This window comes from Pholcus phalangioides, unplaced genomic scaffold (genome assembly GCF_987345545.1).
Source record: "Pholcus phalangioides strain wild (caught in Gottingen) unplaced genomic scaffold, Ppha-v1.0 ptg000013l_1, whole genome shotgun sequence".
In the NCBI taxonomy this organism is placed as follows: Eukaryota; Metazoa; Arthropoda; class Arachnida; order Araneae; family Pholcidae; genus Pholcus; species Pholcus phalangioides.
In genome coordinates this window covers 29715233-29738786 of record NW_028301606.1, presented here as the reverse complement: position 1 = coordinate 29738786, position 23554 = coordinate 29715233, and the positions used below count along the sequence as shown (strand labels likewise).

The 23554-nt window shown below is 37.0% G+C and overlaps 1 protein-coding gene across 1 annotated transcript; it reads right to left on the bottom strand.

The window, feature by feature from the left end:
- Positions 1–8675: 8675 nt before the first annotated feature.
- LOC149078940 (uncharacterized) lies at positions 8676–15695 on the bottom strand. The gene is made up of 3 exons (XM_089240469.1): positions 15624–15695; positions 10440–10528; positions 8676–8929 (listed from the first exon to the last, which is right to left on the bottom strand). The coding sequence occupies exons 2-3, from the start codon at positions 10519–10521 to the stop codon at positions 8676–8678; spliced, it is 336 nt and encodes a 111-aa protein (XP_089096595.1). The 5' UTR covers positions 10522–10528; positions 15624–15695.
- Between the last annotated feature and the right edge of the window lie 7859 nt (positions 15696–23554).

The following is a 23554-nucleotide window of genomic DNA, read 5'->3' as shown; positions in this document are numbered from 1 at the left end:
GTGATTTTCCAAATCGTTGATGAATAAAATAAAACGCAGCGGTCCAAAAATGGACCCTCGAGGAACACCGGACTATCTTTGTAGAAGCATCAATTAATAAAATGAAACCCAACTAATAACTTTCCGTGCAAATATTAAAATGTCTATAAACTAATACCACAATTTCCTTCATAATTTGTAAATAGGTAATGCTGGGAAAAAATTGCCTTTCACAAGAAAAAGAAAGGTAGAGGGACAAAGGTATAAACAAAAGAGTGCATTAACCGGATTGAAATTTTACTAGAGGAAGATGTGCGAGAACGTGAATGCAACGCAGAATTTACTATAACGTTCTGTCGTTAATTAAGTTGTTCTTATATATGTATGTAAATTGTCTAAATGGCGCCGTCCCAACTTGTATTCGAGTAGAAGTAGAAATGAAAACATAACTGCTCCCATAGAGATCCAGAGAAAAAATACTGTAATAATTATTTTTTTTCTCAATTCCCAGTTTGATGACCTCTTCTTCTTACGGCTTTGCGTCGAATTACGTAGTGTATACGCATCTATACGCGTATTTCACTCATCAGAATTTATTTTTATCCCTCAGAATTTTGTTTAAGGAGTGAAAATACTCCAAATATTTGGTTAAAATTTTTCTTTGCGAACATTGAAAATTTGAAAACATGTGAACATTGAAAATTTGAAAACATGTGAACATTGAAAATTTGAAAACATGTGAACATTGAAAATTTGAAAACATGTGAACATTGAAAATTTGAAAACATGTGAACATTGAAAATTTGAAAACATGTGAACATTGAAAATTTGAAAACATGTGAACATTGAAAATTTGAAAACATGTGAACATTGAAAATTTGAAAACATGTGAACATTGAAAATTTGAAAACATGTGAACATTGAAAATTTGAAAACATGTGAACATTGAAAATTTGAAAACATGTGAACATTGAAAATTTGAAAACATGTGAACATTGAAAATTTGAAAACATGTGAACATTGAAAATTTGAAAACATGTGAACATTGAAAATTTGAAAACATGTGAACATTGAAAATTTGAAAACATGTGAACATTGAAAATTTGAAAACATGTGAACATTGAAAATTTGAAAACATGTCATGTGAACATTAAAAATTTGAAAACATGTCATGTGAACATTAAAAATTTGAAAACATGTCATGTGAACATTAAAAATTTGAAAACATGTGAACATTGAAAATTTGAAAACATGTGAACATTGAAAATTTGAAAACATGTGAACATTGAAAATTTGAAAACATGTGAACATTGAAAATTTGAAAACATGTGAACATTGAAAATTTGAAAACATGTGAACATTGAAAATTTGAAAACATGTGAACATTGAAAATTTGAAAACATGTGAACATTGAAAATTTGAAAACATGTGAACATTGAAAATTTGAAAACATGTGAACATTGAAAATTTGAAAACATGTGAACATTGAAAATTTGAAAACATGTGAACATTGAAAATTTGAAAACATGTGAACATTGAAAATTTGAAAACATGTGAACATTGAAAATTTTAAAACATGTGAACATTGAAAATTTTAAAACATATGAACATTGAAAATTTTAAAACATGTAAATATTGAAAATTTTAAAACATGTAAATATTGAAAATTTGAAATTATTTAAAAATGATTAAAATTAACAAAAAAATGCAGTTAAAGATTTATTTCATGCTTGACGTTCCGACTTGCTCATTCTCCTGACCACTATACGAAACATTTCCGTATTTTGCCCTCCCCGGACTATTTTTTACAAAAATTTCCCGTCTATTTTTTCCCACAAAGCTTGCTTCAATTCCCAATCTTTACTAGAATCAGGAATGAATTAAATTTTCATAATTTATGAATTGTATTATAATGAATATGATTATAAATACTGAACTCGCATATTCGCCAAGCTCCTCTTTTTTTTGCAAAAAAAATGTGTTTCAGCAAACTTGCTTAATAAATATTTGTCTCACCAAAGGTTATTTATAAACAAAATTTGGAAATTTCGTCAACATTTGACAACATATTTGGCGAGAATCGTCGATGCCTCGTATAAATTATTCCGATTTCCCTTGATCAAATTTGTCAGTCACCCAGGTCATAAAGAAATAAAAACTTCTTGCAAAGTATTTTAGATTGTGTGTGACTATATTTTTCGTCAAAATCTTGAAAATGCCCCCCTCAGTTATAACGACAAGATTTTAGTGGAATCTTTGATGTCGTTATGATCGAGTTTGACTATATAGCAACCCTTTTAGGCCCGAGCATTCTTTTTTTTTAATTTTAAAAATGTTTTGCGTTTTTGGTTTTCAAAAATTCATTAAAAGCATAATGCCAACAAATCTGAAATTTTGTAAAATAAATTTTTGAATAAAAAAATTTAGTTTGTTCAATTTTTTTCTGTCAAGATGACGCAGGGTATATTCATCTTCACATACAATTTTTCCCAGAATTTTACTGCAAAATTTTATGCAATAAATAACACTTTTCCCAGAGGTACTTTTTCTCGAGAGCCATCTTAAAAAACCTCTGAAAATTTTACTTTAAGTGCTGCCCTCTGATGAAAACCCTAAAGGTCATATTCACCGTGTTTCTAACTCGAAACTTACACAATCGTTTAAGTCAGGGCTTAACTCCCTGAGGTCAAAAGAAAAAATTCCATGTAAGGAAAAGCAGCCAACACATTTGTGGCACCAGGGTTTGAAAGAGTTAAAGACAATACATACGGGGTGTCCTGTAAGTGCTAATGAGGTCTCTTCAACCGCCTGTCATAGAGGTATGATTCCAATGTAAAAAATTCCTAAAAAATTTCCCTGTACCAGTTTTAAGAGTGACAATACAGTATGTCACAAAATAAAAAAATCCAAGTTTTCATACGGTCCCTTTGACCTTTAACTTTTTATAAAGAAGTTGTTGCCGTCTTTTCTGAGCACAACAAAATAAAACTATATTTTTTAATGCAATAAAATAAACTCAAAAATCGGAGAAAAGTTGTGAAATACAGGGCGTCCATAATTAAAAGACCCTGTTTTAGAGTAGCCTACAGGCGAAACCAGTCATCAGAGGTCGTTTTATTAAGAAATGACACTTTTAGTCAAACGTTTAAATTTTAACAAATGTTAAACACATATATGTACAATTGTTACTGCAACAAAACATGTTCCATATGATGGCCATCATTTTCAGATACCATGTGAAATCACAAGATGGCGTGTTCTACAACTGACTGACCGAAGCACGTGCGGGGAAATATTCGGCATATGGCGTGAAATGCTAGAAAGCACGACTAAGAAAGCGTGATCTCGTAAACTTATCGTTATTGTAAGCAGCAAACACATTGAGAAACAAGATCCTATAGGAGAGAGAAACAAGGTTTTTATAACAGCTGCTCATCACATCACATAAATTTACATGTTTACTACAGGTATTCAAAGTGAAACGCTCTCTGGTGGTGACATGTGCAACTAATTTTTTTTCTTTGAAACAAATTCCCATCACTTCATGAAAGTCCTCCACAAAATTTCACACTTTTCTGATCGCTGGTTTCGCCTGTAGGCTACTTTAAAATAGAGTCTTTTAATTATGGACGCCCAGTATAACAGCTAAAATCAGCGGACAACGTTCCTTTCCCCAACAACTTCTCTCCAATTTTTGATTTCGAATATCCCAGCGAATATTGTAGTTAAAAACATAGGATCTCTTTTGTTGGACTTAGAAGCAGCTTTCTAATTGAAAGTTAGAGGACAGGTGGACCGTATAAACATTTGGATTTTTTTTATTTTGTGTGGCTCACTGTATTTTCCTTTCCAAAAGTGGAAACGAGTAATTCTTGAACACATTTTGAGCCTTTTTTTAATTTGAAACCACACCTCTACGACGAACGGTTGATGAGATAAAGGCTGAATTAGTACTTACAAGACATCCTGTATAATGATTTTTTCCGGTTTAGTGATAAAATTCGCTGTCTAACGACACGCAATACAACCAAATGATCTCCATAAAAGCCAAAATATATCCCATTCATGTCGCCTAACTCACAAGAGATTTAGGAACCACTTTCAACTATTAATGTCCATATTTGGCACGAGAAACGCCATACTTTTACATTGTTACAGAGTTGAAAATCAGTCATTAAATTTTGTTTTCGTCCAACTATAAGAAGCGGCCGTTATAAAAATGTCTCCGTTTTTAATGTATTGCGACATTTTGGATTTTTTGCCATAAATTTGGTTGTTTTTTTCTCTCCAACCTCCCTCTTTACGATGACTCCAGTTTGTGGTGAGATTTATGGTGAAGTGGTTTTACGTTTCATATTCGCAGAAAACGAATTTTCGCTATATTTCGTCGCTTTTTCCTTGACGAATGTTTGTGAGTTATTCGAGTTTTTTCCATTTCCGAATGACTGCTCTGGACCATATGCTCCTCTTCTCACGCGTCTCTACTTTCCTCTTGTGTTAAAACTTTCTTACGGATTCTCTTTCTCTTTCTTTTTTTTTCCCTTTTGGACTTCTTGCATCTGCTCCAGAAAAACTGGAGCGGAAAAACAACCATAAGACAAGGATAGGACGCTTTATTTCTCCTCTTGCTCTGGATTTTATATTTTGGCATACGGTCAAGAGATTAATGGTATGGTAAAGACGTCGCGTGTACCTACGTATCGAGAGCATTCTGATCGATTCACAACTAAAGCATTGTTTCCGATGGAGAACTAATAGTAGTTGAATTCTCGTTAAATTGAATTCTCGTTCTTGATTTGCGATGGTTACACATTCGAATAAAAGTTTTCCCATGCAAATGCGAAAAACTTTAGCCGTAATTTCTTGCGCATGGGGGTTTACGAAAAATTTACCACAGCGCAATTCGCAGATAGGAAAATTCACCGACAACATTTCGTCAACAGCGAGTGAGTGACCGAGTGATTGAGCATGTGAGTGAATGTGTGAAAGAGTGAATGACCGAATGAATTGGTCAATGAGTTATCGAATAAGATAGTGAGTAGTAGCCGTATGAGTGAGCGAGTGAGTAACCGTATGAGTGAGCGATTGAATGAGTGACCGTATGGGTGATCCACTCATTTGCTCACCTGCTCACTCACTCGCTCATTCACCTACTCACTTGCTCATCTGTTCACTCGCTTGCTCATTCATTTGTTCAATCACGTTTTCATTTACCTTCTCACTTGCTCACTCCACAACTCCCTCACTCCTCACTCACTTTCTCATCTGCTAAACTCACTTGCTTACTGATCCACTATTCACTTGCTTATTCATGCAACACTTGCTTATTCATGCAACACTTGCTTATTCATGCAACACTTGCTTGTTCATCAACTCGCTTGCTTGTTCATCAACTCACTTGCTTGTTCATCAACTCACTTGCTTGTTCATCAACTCACTTGCTTACTTGCTCACTCACTTGCTTACTTGCTCACTTACTTGCTTACTTGCTCACTCACTTGCTTACTTGCTCACTCACTTGCTCACTCACTTGCTCACTCACTTGCTCACTTGCTCACTCACTTGCTCACTCACTTGCTTACTTGCTCACTCACTTGCTCACTCACTTGCTTACTTGCTCACTCACTTGCTTACTTGCTCACTCGCTTGGTTTCTTACTCGCTCTGCTTACTTACTCACTTGCTTATTTACTCACTCACTTGCTTATTTACTCACTCACTTGCTTATTTACTCACTCACTTGCTTATTTACTCACTCACTTGCTTATTTACTCACTCACTTGCTTATTTACTCACTCACTTGCTTATTTACTCACTCACTTGCTTACTTATTCACACGGGCACAGTAGCCCAGGTTGATAAGATACTAGTTTAATGTGCCAAGGTTGTTTAGAATTGTCGCGAGTTCAACCTGCTTCGTTCTTGTCAAACCATCCCTGGCACAGAAACGGTGATATGGACACAGGAAAAGATTGCTCCCGCAGGGAGTCCCATATCGAGGGGTTAGCGCAACAACCTCTCGGTGAGTATTAAAAGGCTGCCACTCAGAACTGGCAATAAATTGTAGGTCCTGGTCTAATTTGCCAGTGTGTGATTATAATGTGTTTTGTAATGTGTATTTTTTTATAAATAAATTGCCAGAGGTATTCAGTCCGTGAGGACAATGAGTCGATATTGCCATAAGGCGATGTGGCCTGGGTATCACATTACTTCTAACACTATGAAATTTTGTCTATTGCGCAGTCACGCTCAGCGCAAAGAAACAGTGTTCTTAGGAAAGAAAATGTCTGTCCTCTGTAGCTTAATGTTAGGGCATGCGCCTGGATAGTGTGAGGTTGGTGGTTCTATTCCTCACAAAGGAATGTGACTTTTCTTTCCAATTATCTTCGCGTGTTATCCAGTCATTTGTACTTCGTTTAATTAGCGGAGAGATTTGTCGTTTTTCGTTCTACATCATTATCCATCCATATTACTTGAAGTCAACTTTGGCATCCTAGGTAACTCCTTTAGTTTTTCAAAAAATGATGTTTTGTGCTCTGCCAAATTCCTGAACTAACCAATAGAGGCACCAATGTTTTGGCGCACAGAGGAGACATTGAATGATAATCTTTTCACACGTTTTCAGAATCACCATTTGTTTACAGGTCTTTATCAGTGTTTTTGTTTTTAACTTGTAGAATAGCAGTTTTTAATATTCTACGTAAGTGTAAGTTTGATTCCCTGCCCATTTACTCAAAGATCAGTAATTTAAAACAACCTGTTTTGTTTGACAACATCGCATAATCCTCTTCCAGAATCACTTTTAGATGTAAATTTTATGCTTTATTTAGGTTCGATAATATTACTGTACTTGGAAATGTTGCATCAGGAAGATTAACCCTTTAATAACGAGATATCTCGTCTCCATAAAGCCTCTTATTTCAGCATTGACAAGCCCAGATATTTTGTAAAGCTGATTTATCAATGGAAAACTTTTTCGTATACCCTTTAGTTTGCGCATACTGAAAATCGGAAGAAAACCTACTTCATTAAAAATGATACGCATTTTGAAGGGGGATTTTCTGATTCCTAATTGCCGCTTAAAAATGTTAGTGAACATGGGGCAACTTTGCCAAACTATAATTTCACCATATTCTCAAATTGTTGCCCACTTTTTTTTCAAATCAGGAAAAGTTAGATGTTAGAATTCGTTTAGATGCCCAGGTGCATTAGTACCAAGTTGGGAGGCCGCAGGTATCAAAATTATGATGATACTATGCTGCAGCCAGATTCTATAGAAGAAAAGAAGACGGTGAATTGATGTGACACCAAGAGAAGAGCGGTTGGTGAATCGCATTTGATGGAGAAGGACCAATCCCTTCCGAGTACCTCTACAATGAATCAGATTGAGAGGACTCGTATAAGAACAATCAGATGAATGACTATCACAGTAGTGATGAATCTAATTGATTGTGCGTTTTCTTTAAATGGCACATCTGAATCAGAGAGAACCCAAGCAAGATACAGACTCTATTAAAGACGGGAATTAGTTGCTCCTGCTGTTTCCGCTTCTACCCTGTGAAGAAGGTAGGGTATCCAGATGTCTCAGAAAACCGGGATAGTCCCTGTTTTTTGCTAAAAAGTACACTGTCCCCGAAAAGTGCTTTCGGGAAACCTTTTTGTCCCAGTTTTCAATTCACGCGATCAAAGATTAAATAAATTAAATTATTTTTCAATATGTAGTTGTTCATCAAATATTATGATCCAGTTTTCATCGAGATTTGTCCCGAATTCGCAGTTGCATGATCTGGCCACCCTGAGGGACGATTCAACCATAGACGAACATGATGAAATGATGAATGTCAACGTGGTCCAGGAGATTGATGGTACGGTTTTTAAACAACTACAGCTCGGAATGCTTGTTGCGGTAAAGTTTTGACGGAAAAAAAAAATTCAAGTGTAATGTTGGGGTAAACGCACTTAATTCTATGGTGACGGGGAGTTCGAGTTGTCATATATACGACTGACAGAAGGAAAACTTTTTGCTTCCCAAACGTACCTGATGAAGCTTAACTCAATATATAAGACACCTCCTGTTTTCATAATTGATATTCCTTACCACGAAAACAGTGACAAAAATGTAAAACTTTTTCTTTTGTGAATTTTAAATCCTCCGATATTTTGATGTTTTAAATATTTTTGTGTGCCTTTCTTTACAATAAAGAGTTAATACTAAAGTGTGAGGTGTTTTTTTTCTCTCATAGTTTAAAAAATCTTTTCTTTGATGCTTTTCTTGGGTGATATCCACTGGATTTAACACAAATGGCAAAATTGCCACAGCTGTTTTTTATTTGTTTTAAACGTATAAATGTTCACTAAAATTGCCACTGCTGTGACTAAGTTGTCATATTTTTACAGATTGTGGAACTAGAGATCAAGACTACTGTTTCATCACGGTTTTGGAGCATTTTCGCACATTATTAGTTAATAAAGCAGTTGAAAGAAGAAGAAAAAAAAGGCAAAGTTGTCGTTGACGATACGTAAATCGTTTTGAATTTTTTCCTGCAGCTCTTCCAAATTAACTTTATGCGACAAGTTTATTGAAATTGAAAAGACAAATATTGAGCCATTCAAAAATTAAGCATCATTTCTCAACAAAATTAATGAATTTAATTTGATCATTCGTCGCATAAGTCCTTTGCGTGAAGAAATTCAACTCTAACTGTAGTGTTGTTTCGCGCCATTGCTATCTGCTGAAAGAGCACCAGCTATAGTAGACCTACTATAGCTAGTGTTGGCTGAGAGCAGCAGATTTTCGGTCTTTTTCATCTGGCAATCTTCGCATTCTTCTACTCTCCGGTTTCTAGATGGGACGATGAGATTCCATAAAACTTGAAGAACGAAAGTGATGAACTCGACGAATGTTATCACACTTGCTCCGAGTAATAATCCCATCGCTCCACCGAGCTGACCTTAAGAATGAAAGAAAAAAAATTAAAGTTTGCATAATAAGAACATTAATTTCACCATACTGCTTGAGAAAAGAAATTTTCATGCAAACATGACCACCAACGTATTAATTCTTTTACAGCAAGACATTCTGAACCATTTGCACCGATAACACGAAGACCATGGAACCCTTTACAGCACATAATAATGTCATGCAATAAGTGTATTGTTTTTCCGTCCGCACTCACGGACCCCTAAAAGCTTTCCGAGGTTCCGTTCTCTACAGCAAAACTTTACCTTTAAAAACTCTGGCAATAGTGCTAGTGCTGCATGAACAAATTTAAAAAAAAAAAACGAAATTTCATCTTTCAGTTTTCTGTGTGCTTGTTACAGATTTCTCCACACAAATATTAATGCTACGTTTTTTTATTATATATTGAAAATTGCATGGTGATATATTTTAATATACAGGGTGCATAGGAATATTCCTTTAGTATGAACTAACTCGCGAACCGTTGATCCTAGAAGCCTACTTCAAAAGTTAGGAAAAAATACCCAATTTATTTTTTATTTAATCACCCTGTCCTAAAAACCTTTGTTAGAAGGATGTTGACCTGTCTCCCCTGAGCCCCTAAAAAACATCCACGTTTTTAAGTGCACTATACGTTGTAAAAAATCGATGAAAATGAAATAAAAGAAAGTACCGCATAAACTAATGCACAAACTCGTTTTACACTTCCTATGCCGTTCTTTCCCTCATTTTCAGATATTTTGAATCCAAATATCTCAGCAAACTTGAAAACGTGGCTTTTTTTTGCGTCATAAGGAGAGACACAGCAACAACTTTCGTATTGGGTTTTTCGAAACAGGGTGACTGAATAAAAAGTTAATTTTTTTTTATTCTAATAACTATACAACCGCTTTTAATATCAATGACGTTTCTGAGATTTACGCTTTATTCGGATACTTTTCTACTTTGAAGTATGCCTCTATTATCAATGGTTCGCGAGTAAACTTCAGGGTAACGGAATTGTTATCGTGAAATGTGCAATTTACCCTTCTTTTATAACTATTGGGTAAATCTAGTGTCAAAAAAGGGGAGAGGAGAATTCATGACACAAAAGAAGATAAACCATTCCAATTATAGCTATCCTACTATAATGAACTAGAATGGGGGAAAATACATCTAGAACTGCATAACTGGCGTACACTAAGCAAGCGAAGAGTAAGATATCTCATGTTTATTAACAATGAGTGAACGCCTGGACTCTATCACTGGACTTATCCCGTTGCCGAGATCTCTCCCAGCCCAGCTTCGTAGCAGTGTTCTGGAACAAAGTGTGTGTACCTAACAGTCTGAGTATGAATCTAGTGTCATGTCTGATTTTTCAGTGCTGCCATCTATATTTCAAATCATGTTTATTAATAGCATTAACATGGAATTTCATATTTTTTTTTCGGCATAGATAAACGGTAAATTATATAGGGCAATATTGATATTAAATCATCGTTTAAGTATTTTATTATACTTACTGAAGAACACGCTGATGGTGAATCGCTCGTATTCGTTGAAAATATGGCTGTTTGAGTCGTATTCAATCATTAGCCTTGTCATAGGTCGACTATGCAATAAATAGATGAAGAAAAGGAAAAATACCTGTCAAACTGTAGTCATCAATACAATTTTATGCTACCAATCAAACAAAAACATTTTTGACAAATTCACTTTTGATCATCTGCTATTCTGGTCAAAGGCGAATTATAGATTTACCTGTCCCTAATGTATATTTTAAACCAATGTTCTGGGGGTGTTTTTTTTCAATGAAGCCAGTTAAATTTTAATTATTTACTGAAATCTCTCGGATTAAAACCATTTTCTCAACTTATGAAATTATATTGTGATGATTACGCCTGAAAAATGCGTCGCACATATTTGTTATGATCGACGTTTTTCCTCATGAATTAAATTTTAATACACTGCAATCTGTGGTAGCGCTTCATTTCGCGCCCTTTGGTATATTTTGCAGTCATTTTAGTCAAAATTGGCAGTTTTGGTATCCTTTGGCATCAGTTTTTGCCAAATTTGGTGATTTCCCGCATTTTTCATTGTTTAAATAAGCGGATACAGGCTCTTAGAATGGAGAAGGGGCTGGATCACAGAGAATGTGCATAGTGTACTGGAGATCGACGATTGCCCACCTCCATTCTCCCGCATATGCTGATAATCCTAGATAACAATGAAATTGCGCAGACATGAAAACATATTTTTATTTACAATAAGAAATGCACTTGTGTGTGTGTGTGTGTGTGTGTGTGTGTGTGTGTGTGTGTGTGTGTGTGTGATATACAATGTATGAATATACAATTCCTAATGATTTTGACATGCTGAACACGACTATCACCATAAAAGTTTTATTGGCTCTTGTTTTTGAAATACAGTTGGCCCCTCTTAATCGAATATCAACAATTATAGCACATAACATATGATGGAGGGGATATACGATTACGGGGGGAACAATTCAATGCCATTTTAGTATAATTTGTATATTTAAAACTGATGAACGATCAAGAATAACAAAGTTCGAATAAATCAGACATCAAAAATGAAATAAAAATTCTATTTAACTATCTATAATACCCGGTGATGCCCGGGTTTTCTTCAATTGCTGGGAGGATTGAAAAACTGTCACACCATTATAAAGGCATATAAATAAGCGAGTAGGTATAAATAAGATTTCTCTTTTTACCCTCTCTCGCCTTACCTGTTCTCTTACACTATAGTAGGAAGATATATCATATGTGGAAAGAAAATTATTATCGAGTTGTAGAAAAGAGAAGAGCAAAAGAAGACCGTTGAAGTTTTTTCTATATGTATTTTTTTCTGCATACTTATGTTTTGTTTCAATGTATTGTGTTATAATATATGTATTAAATGCAAATTTCATTTTAAAAAACCGTAGTCAATCCAGCTTTTTCGTGTTCGGCACACCTAATTAAATAAGAAATAACCATTTTTGTTTCAGACGCAAAAAACTTGTCAAAATTTGTTGTTCAGTGTAATACATTTTTTTTTTAGTGAAGGGGGTGCGATTGCCCCTCCTCTGCATCCGCCTATGTTGGGATACCAAATTCCCGTATTTTCTCTAAGAAATATGGTCAGTTTAATTAGGCGGGTAAAAACAATGGGGGCTTTTGCTTTCTTGGCTTTGGTGCCTCTCCCTTATCTCTACGTTTTCAGCTCTGCACTTCTTCGTATGGCTAATTCATGTTTAAGATATAGGCAGGGCCGTGGGTGCGGTAGCTCAAGTCGATGAGATTCTCGCCTAAAGTATCAAACGATGTTTAGGGGTGTCGCGAATTCGATACCCGGTTCGTCCTTGTCAGAAACTTTCCTGACACAGGGGTAGAACAGAAACGGCGGCATGACCACAGAAAATGATTGCTACCGAGGGAGTCCCACATCGGGGGATTAGTGCATCAACATCTCAACAAGTATAAAAAAAGGGCTGACATTCAGAATCGACAATAAATTTTAGGTCCCGATCTAATTAGCCCTCGTGTGCAGAAAATGACCATGGTGCAACAAAAATGCCAAATTAGGCAGGACGGAAACTGGAAACGAAATTTCACTCGATCGCACGGGGCCAGTACCCATTTTGGTATCCCCCCGTAGTTCTTAAGCACAAAATACTGAACGTGATGCCTTCCCTAGACCAGTGCCTTGGGTCTACCCCTTCACCTAACACCAGAACCCCCTGCGGTTCTTTAACTGCGGGCCTAGACGTTGGCGTATAAAGAAAATTATTCTGTTATAAAAACTTCATTGTTAAATCATACTTATATATCTAAGAATTTCAAGATTTGCAGACTCAAGCTCGACTAGCAATAACAGCTTGGTATCCAGTGGCCGAGTTCCGATTCAAATTTTTTTTTCCAAATTTCCCGTGGTCGGAGGCACAGCCGACATGAAGTCCATCAACGATTTGCCCCCGGAGGTCATGATGATCATCTTTTCCGATTACCTCCGAACCGAGGGTCCTCGAAAATTCTTGAGGAACGTCTCCGCTGTTTGCACTCGATGGATGAACCTCTCCGCAACTTCTTCGCTTTGGGATGAGGTCACCCTGAGGTCACTGGATTGGAACTTCAACCACTTACTCAAATTAGGCGAAAAAGGACTCCTTACCTTCACTCGCTCTTTAAATTTATGCACCGGCATAAGAGAGGAGAAGGATCTCAACACCCATCATATCCGTCAGAGATTGGATCCCTGGGATTTGGTTGAGCTGAGCCAGCATTGCCACAACCTGAAAACCCTCGACATCTCGAACAACAGGATCTCCAGATACGCCATGGAATACATGACAAAACAATGGCCCGATGTGGATCGATTGGTCATGGAATCCATCACGGGTTCCAGGGTCGACTTCGGCCCGAAGTTCCCTCGTCATAACTTCATGATGTTGTGGCCGAGCGTAGTTGATCCGGTATTCAGAGACTGGGGTCGGAGACTGAGGTGTTTGAACCTGAACAATTGTCACTTCACCCACGACGACAACCTGATCTCGAAGGTAGCCGATTGCTGCCCTTCCTTGGAAGAATTCCACCTCCTCGACGTGTACTGCGGCATCGGGATGAGCAGTCACTTCCCGTGTCCGATCGACAAACTTCAGCGCGGGTGCCGCAAGCTCCGGGTACTAGAACTCGACAGATGCGACATGACGTTCCAGGACATTGGGGATCTCGTGGGATTCAAGGAAATGTGGATGTTCAAGGCGGTCATAAGTAAATTCGATGACTTCGACATAAGTCTGATACTAAAGAATTCCACGGAGTTGAAGTATCTAGATATCCTCACGAGTCACGGGGAGTTGAGAAACATTTCCGAGATCCCATCCGATAAAATCGAATTTCTCAGAGTGTCACACGAAAGCGGTTCGATGGTGTATCTCGAAAGGGCTTTGAGAAAATGGAGGCACACCCTTAAAGAGTTCGCAATCAATGCTTCGTGTGATGAAGATGTCACTAGTGTTCTAGAAGCTTTTCTAAGGGATAACCGGGATCCGGTGTTGGAAATATTGTGGCTTGGCGGCTCTGCGGTGCAGCTGTCGTTTTTGAAAGAGTTCGTACAAGTCTGCCGGAAACTGAGATACCTATTCTTCATGTCCAACGATCATTCGATACGTTTCTTCCGGAACCGACAGGAAGTTGAAGAAGTCCTAGAGTTTTGAGTCAGTACCCACATCTTCTCCCTACCCCCCAGTTCGTAATCAGGATGCTTTTTCAACTACTCTGCGACTTTACTCAGTTAATAAAATAAATTCTTGAATGTGCAACATGTGTGTGCTCTCAGTTGCTGGCAGGTTTCTGTTTCTGGTGCTGGTGGAGAATATAGTTCTTAACCCTCTCAACAGCATTGACCCTGTGCGCAAAAACTCATTCGGAAAGTTGTTGCACTGTCCTTTCCTGAGGCCAACAAAAGAAGTTCTACATTTCTAAGGGCAATATATTTTCGCTGAGATATTTGAATTCAAAAACTACAATTTGAATTTTAAAAAAAATGAAGAAAATTTGGGGAAAAAACTGCAAAAACACACTAACAGAAAATGCTTTTTCACCCATTTTTGCTGTCTTTTTCCCCAATTATTTTCCGTTTTTTCATTCAAATATCTGTGTTTATTGCATTTAATTGGGTTGCTGTATTTTCGAAGTATATGACATCCATATTCTTATGGGCATCTTTTTCTCAGCCACCTCGTTGGGCATTTTGCCTGTTGTGGCGTTGTATTTGTATATTTGTATATTGCACTTAGAAACATGGGATTTCTTTTGCTGGCTTTAGGACAAGCAGGGCAATAACTTTCTCATTGAGTTTTTCAGCACAGGGTGTCTAAGCAGTCCGCAGCATATTAACAGATCACTTAAGTGACCTGCAGCAAAGTTCCAGATCACTTGAGTGGCCCACGGTGCAGGTCCACATTACTTAACCCTTTGTGGTTTAGAGAACTTTTAGGACTTCGTTCGTGCAGTTCGTACTTTATACCGTCTCCCAAGCAATAAGGAAGACACCTGGATGCCAGCTATTTCATTTTTGTACAGCTTGAAAGATTTGCAAAGAAGCCAAATTCACAAGGGACTTCTTGAAATCGTAAGGGAGGGGAAGGATTGTTTCGTAACAATGAAGTACACTGGTTTTTCCTCATGTCGATTCCAACTCGATATGATCGCGAAATTTTGTTACCGGCAAAACGGTTTCAGACCATTCATGCAACCCGCGGAACGTTTCCGTATCATATAAGGTGATCTGCGGCGCAGTTCAAGATCACTTAAATGAACCGCATTCTATTAAAGGTTTAGCAACTTTGGTCATACTACTGTCCGAATAGGATAAATGTCGGAGATAAATGTCCAACTAAGTTGATCACTCATAGGGTCACTCATACGATCACTCACTTTGGACGCTCTCCCCGACATTCGACCGGGGTCGAAATATCGCAGGCGCAACATCGGAGGCAAAGTTTCCGTAAACCGCTGAAAACACCGGTTCTCGTCCGATCACCGAAGTTATGCAACATCGGGCACGTTTAGTACTTGGGAGGGTGACCACCTGGAACACCACGTGCTGTTGGCATCACTTTTCCACTTTGCGCTGAGGCTGAGAAATATAGTTAAACTGTGACAGTATTAGCTTAATAATAAAAATTTCTAAAATTTCACCTTTCATTGGGACTCCTCAGTGTTGCGTACGTAGATCTGACTCGATAAGTAAATTCAAAACAAGGAGGCTTGCATACTTCAAATGCATGAGTCACTAGGGAAAAAATGTGGTGAAGAAATATTATATATTAGTTTTTAATGGCTGTAAACTTTATTATCTTTTATTTGCACACCTCTTACACACGTACAAAATCACATACAAATAATTTCTTATCTTCATCCAGCTCGCACGGAGCGGCATCGGACAGGGAAGCTTATGGGAATCTAACGACTCGGTACGCCCTGAGAAAATGCATCTACCTGTCAGTCAATCAGTTTTTTATATGGATCGCAATATACGAGACATTTACGTATATGTTAGGGGAAAACTTGATAATATCGAACATGTTAGAAGTTCTTCAGAGAATTATTTAAACACAATTATATTTACATGGTGAGGGGTCATTAAAGTATTACGTCAGCATCGATGGGGGAGGGGTTTTCCGATTTGCTGATTTTTGATGAAAAGGGGGGAGGTTTGGATAATGCTTACGTCATCAACCACCCTTTATAAAAATATGAAATATTCTTAATGGCATCTTACTCGGTGGGGTGAGCCAAAAACGAGAAAAACCTTTCGATAGTCTGTGGGCACTTGAAGTAACTTCCCCACTTTAGTGATCTCTAAATGTTTCGCGGATCCAAGTGATCTGGAAATTTGTCCGGGCCTCTTAATTGCTCTGGAACTGTGCCACGCATCACTCAAGTGATCCGTTATTATATGCCGCGGATCACATAAGTAATCTAAGAATGTGCCGTGGGTAACTTGAGTGATGTAGAACCGCACTGAGGGCCGCTTAAGTGCTCTAAAACTATGCTGCATGTCACTCAAGGGATCTCTAAATGTGTCACGGATAGCTTAAGTGTTCTGGAACTGTGTCCCGTGTCATTTAAGTGATCTGAAAATGTGCCACGGCCCGCTTAAATGTTCTGCAATTGTACCATGGGGCATTTAACCGATCTGTAAATGCGCCGCTTAGTTCATTTTTACAAAAGTAGGTTTGAGGAGGGTAGGCCGCATCAGATAACCCCCGCAGGGCCATATTTGTGCCGCGGGCCAGGGGCTTTTATGCGATTTATCATTATATGGCTTAGAGGATGGGTCGCAATGAATTTATTAAAGATAAATTTTGAGTTCATAGCCTTCAAATACCATTGAAATTAACAGAAATTGATTGTAATAACATATAAAGGTATTTTCTTCCGAAATTTCAATTAAAAAATATATTTTTGATCGTGGGAGGGAGGGCACGAGCCCCCCTATGCCCCCATCTGTGTACTTCTCTGATCCCACCAATATGCGTTAGGATTCAGAGGAGCAGAGATGATGACGAAATTTTGCGGTCAAGGGGGTGTCAGAGTTTTGCTGACTTTCGCTGACAAGGGGGGGGGGATCAAAAATTGTTAGAAATTTGCTGACGTAATACTTGAACGGCCCCTGAGAAAATAGATTATGTCCTAATATGATCGAATAGCATTAAAAAAATCCCGAATGCACTTTCCCGAACGCTTGTTTCGGTTTAATTAGGTGATATTGGTTTTCAATGATATTCAAAAATATCATTGAAAATACCATTGATATATTTTTTCAATACTATATAAATATTTATTTTGTATTTTTGATACACTGAATATAATAACATGTTTGAGAAGTTTCAACTCCCCCCCCCCCGCCCCTCCCATTCCATCACCTACAAAGAAGAAAATCAGACTTGAGTCAATTGACTCTTGTTGCTGGAACACGTTTAAAATTCAAATCTGTTGAAATTTTAAAAAAAATTGCTAAAAACATTAAAGTTCTACAGAACATGGCCTCTAAAATTCACGAATAAACATATAACAATATCGAAAGAGTAATATACGGCAGGAAAAATTCAAAAAAGGGCATTTTAATAAAAAAAGTTTGAAAATAAGCATAACAAGGCATTTATGACATTTTGCATGAACTTCCGGGCTCTACTTATCACATTCTGAATTTCTAATTTTTAAGAAATATACAATTTTGAAATCGGGTGATTCTCCTGAGTCAGCCAGTAAAACTATTAACTTGATATATTGACTACTCTACAAGTAAAATTTGATAAAATTATATTTTATGACATAGTAATTAGCTCAGCTGAGTAAAGGCATTTTTTAGTTTTGACGTATTTTGAAGTAAAAAAAAATATCTTATTTGGACGTTTTTATTTTGGAGAATCTCTCACAGGGGCGTGACCGACCTTTTCGGAACCGCATCACTAGAACGTCATTTACGATACATGCGAGCGACCTTAACATATCGCTAAATTGGGAATAAATAATCACAAATCTCATCACATACGAAGATTATTTTTAAGATAACTCTGTTGTGTACATCAAAATTACTTACTATTTTCTCTCAGAATTTGTTTCAGAAAACATCGCAGAAAATGATCCGGCTCACATATTTCCAAATCAAACATGTCTACAAAAATAATTTATTGCATATTAATTTAAAATGTTTTTGGGTATTTAAGTTTCTAAATCGGTTATTTCTTATAATATTGATAATCAAAGTATAGGAGAATATTGATACACATGTACATGAAGTATCTATGTAGGAAATCGCACGCGTGATGATGAGTTAATAACGCGTGCATATGTGAGTTAACGAGGTATAATTGTGGGAAGCGTGCTTAACCACAATGTACTGAGAAGACTAGGACAAAAAATGAAATGATAATGACGTGATTATGTGCGTATCGTCTCTTACCTTCCTCTTCTACCACAGGTTGACAGAAGCAATCTCTTCTGAGTGCGTATCCAAAATATTGTAAGAAACACGTGTCGGAGGAGTAAATTTCTCTTCTAAACATGTCCGGTTCCATTTCTTTTGGCAGTTCCGGACAATTGTTGCCGAACCCGTACCAATTATCATACATCTCTTCCCGTTTTGTCTTACATGAAATTATAAAAAGAAAAAAAGAATCATTCTAGACAGAAAGTGCTAACAAAACTCAATGATCATGTCGATACTTTAATAATATACACTGTAATAATATACACCAGCGTTTCCCAGTTGGAGGTGCCTGGACCCCCAGAGGTCCACGGCCCAATTGTAGAATTATAAAAGAAAAAATTAATGTCAAGTTGAGAAAAAAATTATATAAATTACTGAAAAGAAAGGTTTTTATAAAAGATTTACGTGCGAAAGCACCGCTTCAACGTTGATAGACTGCAGTAGTCATATTGTTATGATTTGGCAAAAATTCTACTCGTGTGAGGCACATCTTGATAGGAGTATCACAAATTGTTTTAAGTTTTTTTGCAGTCCAGTAGATGGCATTGTTATCCCATTACATTTACTAGTACTGGGTAAAATGTGCTCTATTGTTCGAGAGCATTCTCGATCGATGATAAATGGGTGTTTTTCCTGCGGCTATAAATGGGGATGCATGGCGGACACTAGAACTTCTGGTGGGGGTGGGGGGGGTCCGCGACTGAAAAAAAGATTTCCGGGGAGCCCACAACAAAACGTATTTGGGAACCGCTAATATACACAGTACATATTTTATTTAATTAATTTTGTTGCTTTCATATTTTCCTCAATTCATCAAAAAACTTTAATGAATGCCAGTTAATACGTAAGTTCTTTTCTCAATCATTCAGAAAACTTTATTACATTCTGTAACAGAGAATATATAGTTCTTAAGAAAAAGACATAGACTTATGCCAAACGATTCTCAGCACTGATCTTCTATATTCAAAAGGTTTTTCACTCCACTCTCAATCCATAACCATAGTCTATGCCCATAAAGGCAATTTACTACAGTTTCACCCGAAGGTAGTGAAATCTCAGATTTTACCACAGCGAGGTGGTAGTGAAAATGAGGGCAAAACATTTTTTTTTTTTTTTTGGTTGTTTTTTCTATTTCGGGTATTCACCAAGTGGATTTGGTTCGTATGAAAATATACATTTTTTTTCATACTGATTGAATAAAAACGTTTACAAGCAGTTTTTTGGACTTCAACCTATTATCTACCACATCACGAAAGAAAGGAATAATTATCATGTAAATTTTTTGATAGGTCATTTTACCCGAGGATGATGTTACTCTCCACACGAAGGTTTTTTTAACAGCTGGCTGATGCGAAGATATATTTTGGAAAGAAAGAAAATTCAACTGCTTTGCGGGGAATAGAATCCACGTCCTTTTACTTTTCGGGTGAACGCCTTAGACCAGTGGTTCTCAACCTTGTCTTGTGATACTGGGATACTTCAAGGGGGCCACGGAAGAAAATGGAGAAAGGGGCCATGACAAGTGGTTTGGGGAGCTGAAAAGAAAAATTAAGGTGTGAAGAAATAAAGATTTTATATTAGTGACTAACACTTACAGTGCGAGAAAGAATCCAACAAAACCACCCATAAAACCAGGGCCTTCTTTAGGGCAAGGACCCACCCAGGCCTCACTGCCTACATTTTGCAACAAGTTCCCTAGAATGGGGTTTTTCCTCAAGTCCCCGGCTAAATTTTCCAGACCCCTTCCCTATATGAAATTTATTGTATGAAAAAACAAATGATGAAAACCATATTAGGCCCCGGGCTGTAACTCTGTCAGTCCCACTCTAGCTAAAGTATGGGACTACCATAGCATCACTTTGCCTAGGAAGGGGGGGGGCCATGATATTGAGACGGTCCTGATAGAACTCGGACTAGCGGGGTGATCAATAAATTCTAGGCTAGTGGTCTGGAGGCCAATTTTCTTTGCAAAATTTTTGTTCAGTATAAATTCACTGAAAAAAATAATTTCAATACGTCTTGCTTCTAGATGAGAGTTGAAAACTCTGGGGAGCCACGAGAAAAAAATATGGTTCAAAGGGAGCCACGGGCAAAAAAAGGTTAAGAAACACTACCTTAGACCAGGGGCGTCGGATGTATTTCGAACCTGTGGGTGCCCGTCTTGAGATTCATGTAGGAAATTTCGATTTTTGAATCAATTCTGTGGGTGCTCGAGCACCCACAGCACCCCCGGCTCCGACGCCAATGCCTTAGACCACTAAACTACATGGGCAACGAATGAATCTCTCCTTGAAGCTCGTGTGCACTGAACGGGACCGTGCAGTCACGCCACTACAAAAATACATTTTGCTACAAAGAAAACCATAATTTATTTTACACATTTGTTAGTGAGCACTTTGTGGGGTGCAGTGTTTTATTTCGTAACACACTAGTATAACGCTATAAACACTTTTACAGGAGGTGAAACGTCTAGCTGAATTTTGCTTATGTAACGTATTTAAAAAAACACGAATTATCCCCCACAATTGTTCTGTCATCTGGTAATCGTATAGTAGTTTTACAGCCTTTATTCTTCAAAATACCGATACCCAACAACGTGTGAGAAATTCCCTGGTGGCAGAAAAGAAAGTGGTACTTTAAAGTACCAGTAATAATCAATGACTGTGTGCGTGTTTTTATTCAGCACGCATAAATTTTGTCAACATTTGCTTTCGATGTAAAGCCGGGATTACACTATAAAAGTTTATAAAAATTATTTTTTTAAAATTCGAAAAATGTGACCAATAAGCGTATCGGTTACATTTGAGCGAATGCAAACAGCAGGCTTATTGGTTATGTTTTTCTAGTTTTGTAAAAGGTCTTTTATCAAAATTTTATCGTGTAGAGGAATAGGAATTTAATATATAAGAAGGTGTAAATTTTTCTTTCGGAGCATGCAAGAAGATAAAAAAATTCATATTTTGTTTTGGGCCATGAGGATATTATAATTTTAATACCCTCCTCCCCAATTATCATTGAATGGAATCGAGACAACCACAGCTCAGTTTGCATTATTTTTTGTTAATATTTTTCAATCTTTTACTTCGACCATAGAACTTTTATTCACTATAGGTGAAACATCCATAAAAGCTTTTTTCAAGAAAATCTTACAGCTTGTAGAGTTAGTCGAATGGCAGCAGCTGAATCAGGGCCAGCCATAATCGTTTGCTCACTACTGACGTACCCTTTACGGAGCCTTGGATCTGAAGCTAGAATTGAAAAACCTATTTGTTCGACTTCCCCTAAGAATACAAAGAGAATATATTTGAAATTGTTTTGAAAAACACTCGTAAATTGTTAATGATTCTTTTCATCTATTTTCATAAAGTTAAAACTGCAAAATAAAAAAAATATTTCGTTAAATATTTTGTGAAATACTTTTTTATTTTGTATTGTCTGGAATGCGTTGGCTTTTCTCAATCAGGCTTACTTCATTTTACTGACATACTCAAGATCAAGCATTCTTTCGTGAATTGCCCAATTTTACCTTCTTTTTTTCACTTACCACTGGATGATTTGACTGGTGCAAACAGGTCCACCGTGAGGGAAAATCTTTTAAGATTCTTCATAGCAAAACGAAATTCGTCAGTAACTGTGATAGCAAAGCATGGACCAAGTGAAGTCAAAATCGGCCGAAATAAAGAACAACAATCAATGGACAGAATTTCTGCTACACAACTGCTGAATATGTCTTCACATCTGCGAAAATATAATGAAACACATTTAATTTCAATAGCATTAACACTTTTAGCTATTCTACCACACATAAGCTCCAGTCATAAACCGCCATATGGAAATTTCCCACAAGTTGAGTTGGGTGGGAAATGAAGGTGCAATCTATTGGTGGTTGGAATACCTTTCGTGAGTTGGATGAAGGTCATGGATTTCATTCAACTCACGAAAGGTATTTCGGTAGAAAAGTATCAATACACACAACACGATAAATGACTACGTGATTAATAAATTCATACGGGATATTACCCATTACCACGAAATAAAATTACAAGTGAAGTTAATAATTATAGGCGAAAAATTGCAAAGAAAAGCAAAGCTGCCGATTAAAGTTAAAAAATTGTGAAAGGCAAGTAAAATTGCCTATTACAGTAAAAATCGTGAAAGGCAAGCAAGGTTTTCAATTACGGTAAAAAATTGTCAAAAGTAAATAAGGTTGGCAATTATAGTCCAAACAAATTGTCAACTTCAAGTTAAGTTGTCATCTATCACTAATGGTTAAAAATTGGCCAAAAAACCAAACATGCTTAAGAAATATATGAAATGCCATACATGTGTATGACTGTAATTAATTATTATAAATTATTAAAATGCAAATTGATAAGTCGAGAGGGAATAACCTCAGTTCTCGATTTTAAAAATTAAAGTAATTCTTGAACTTAAGGGTAATAACGTGGCTTTTTATAAAAAAGTTGGGACGGCCAAAATTACATGAATGTCCCGTGAAATATGGGTCATATGCTCACGCTATATATATGTCAATGCCAACGCCCGACGTTGGTCACTTCACGAAGTGGCCAGCGCAGTTGACCCGACCAATGTCCGAAATTCGGAGTTTCGCCGGCCCCTATATATATCTCGATCCCGATACATCCCTATATATGTATCACTAAGATATCGATATTCAGATTCTTTTGATCGTAGGGGTTACCATAGCTAACCAATAGCTAATTATAAATTATCATAATTTTCACAAAAAGAAAATAAGCCAACGTAGCGATGACCCTGAATCATAGGGATCGGTATAGGGACCGATAGATAGGGACTGGCTAAATCCCGACGAAAGCCCCGAATTTCAGATATTGGGCTGGTCACTTCGCGAAGTGGTCAACTTCGTACTTCGGCAGTAACATATATACATTTTTCTGGCCCGCAAGGTTGAAGAAACAGTCCGCGGACTGAAAAGGTTGTGTACGTGCACCCCTGCTGTACAATGTTACCAAACTACACAAAATTTAGATCATCCAACTTCATGTAGTTCAAAAATAAGAAACAGAAATTTGTATATCTAGTTCTTGTTTCTCAAGTCCAATGTAAACTTACTTTTCACTAGATTCTATGAGCATCTGCCTCAATGTAAGAT

Excerpts from the sequence above, each read along its gene's own strand:
- LOC149078940 (XM_089240469.1), bottom strand. The coding sequence starts at position 10,521 with ATGACAAGGCTAATGATTGAATACGACTCAAACAGCCATATTTTCAAC. Across the intron at positions 8,930-10,439 it reads CACCATCAGCGTGTTCTTCA|GTCAGCTCGGTGGAGCGATG; the intron begins GTAAGTATAATA and ends TTCATTCTTAAG.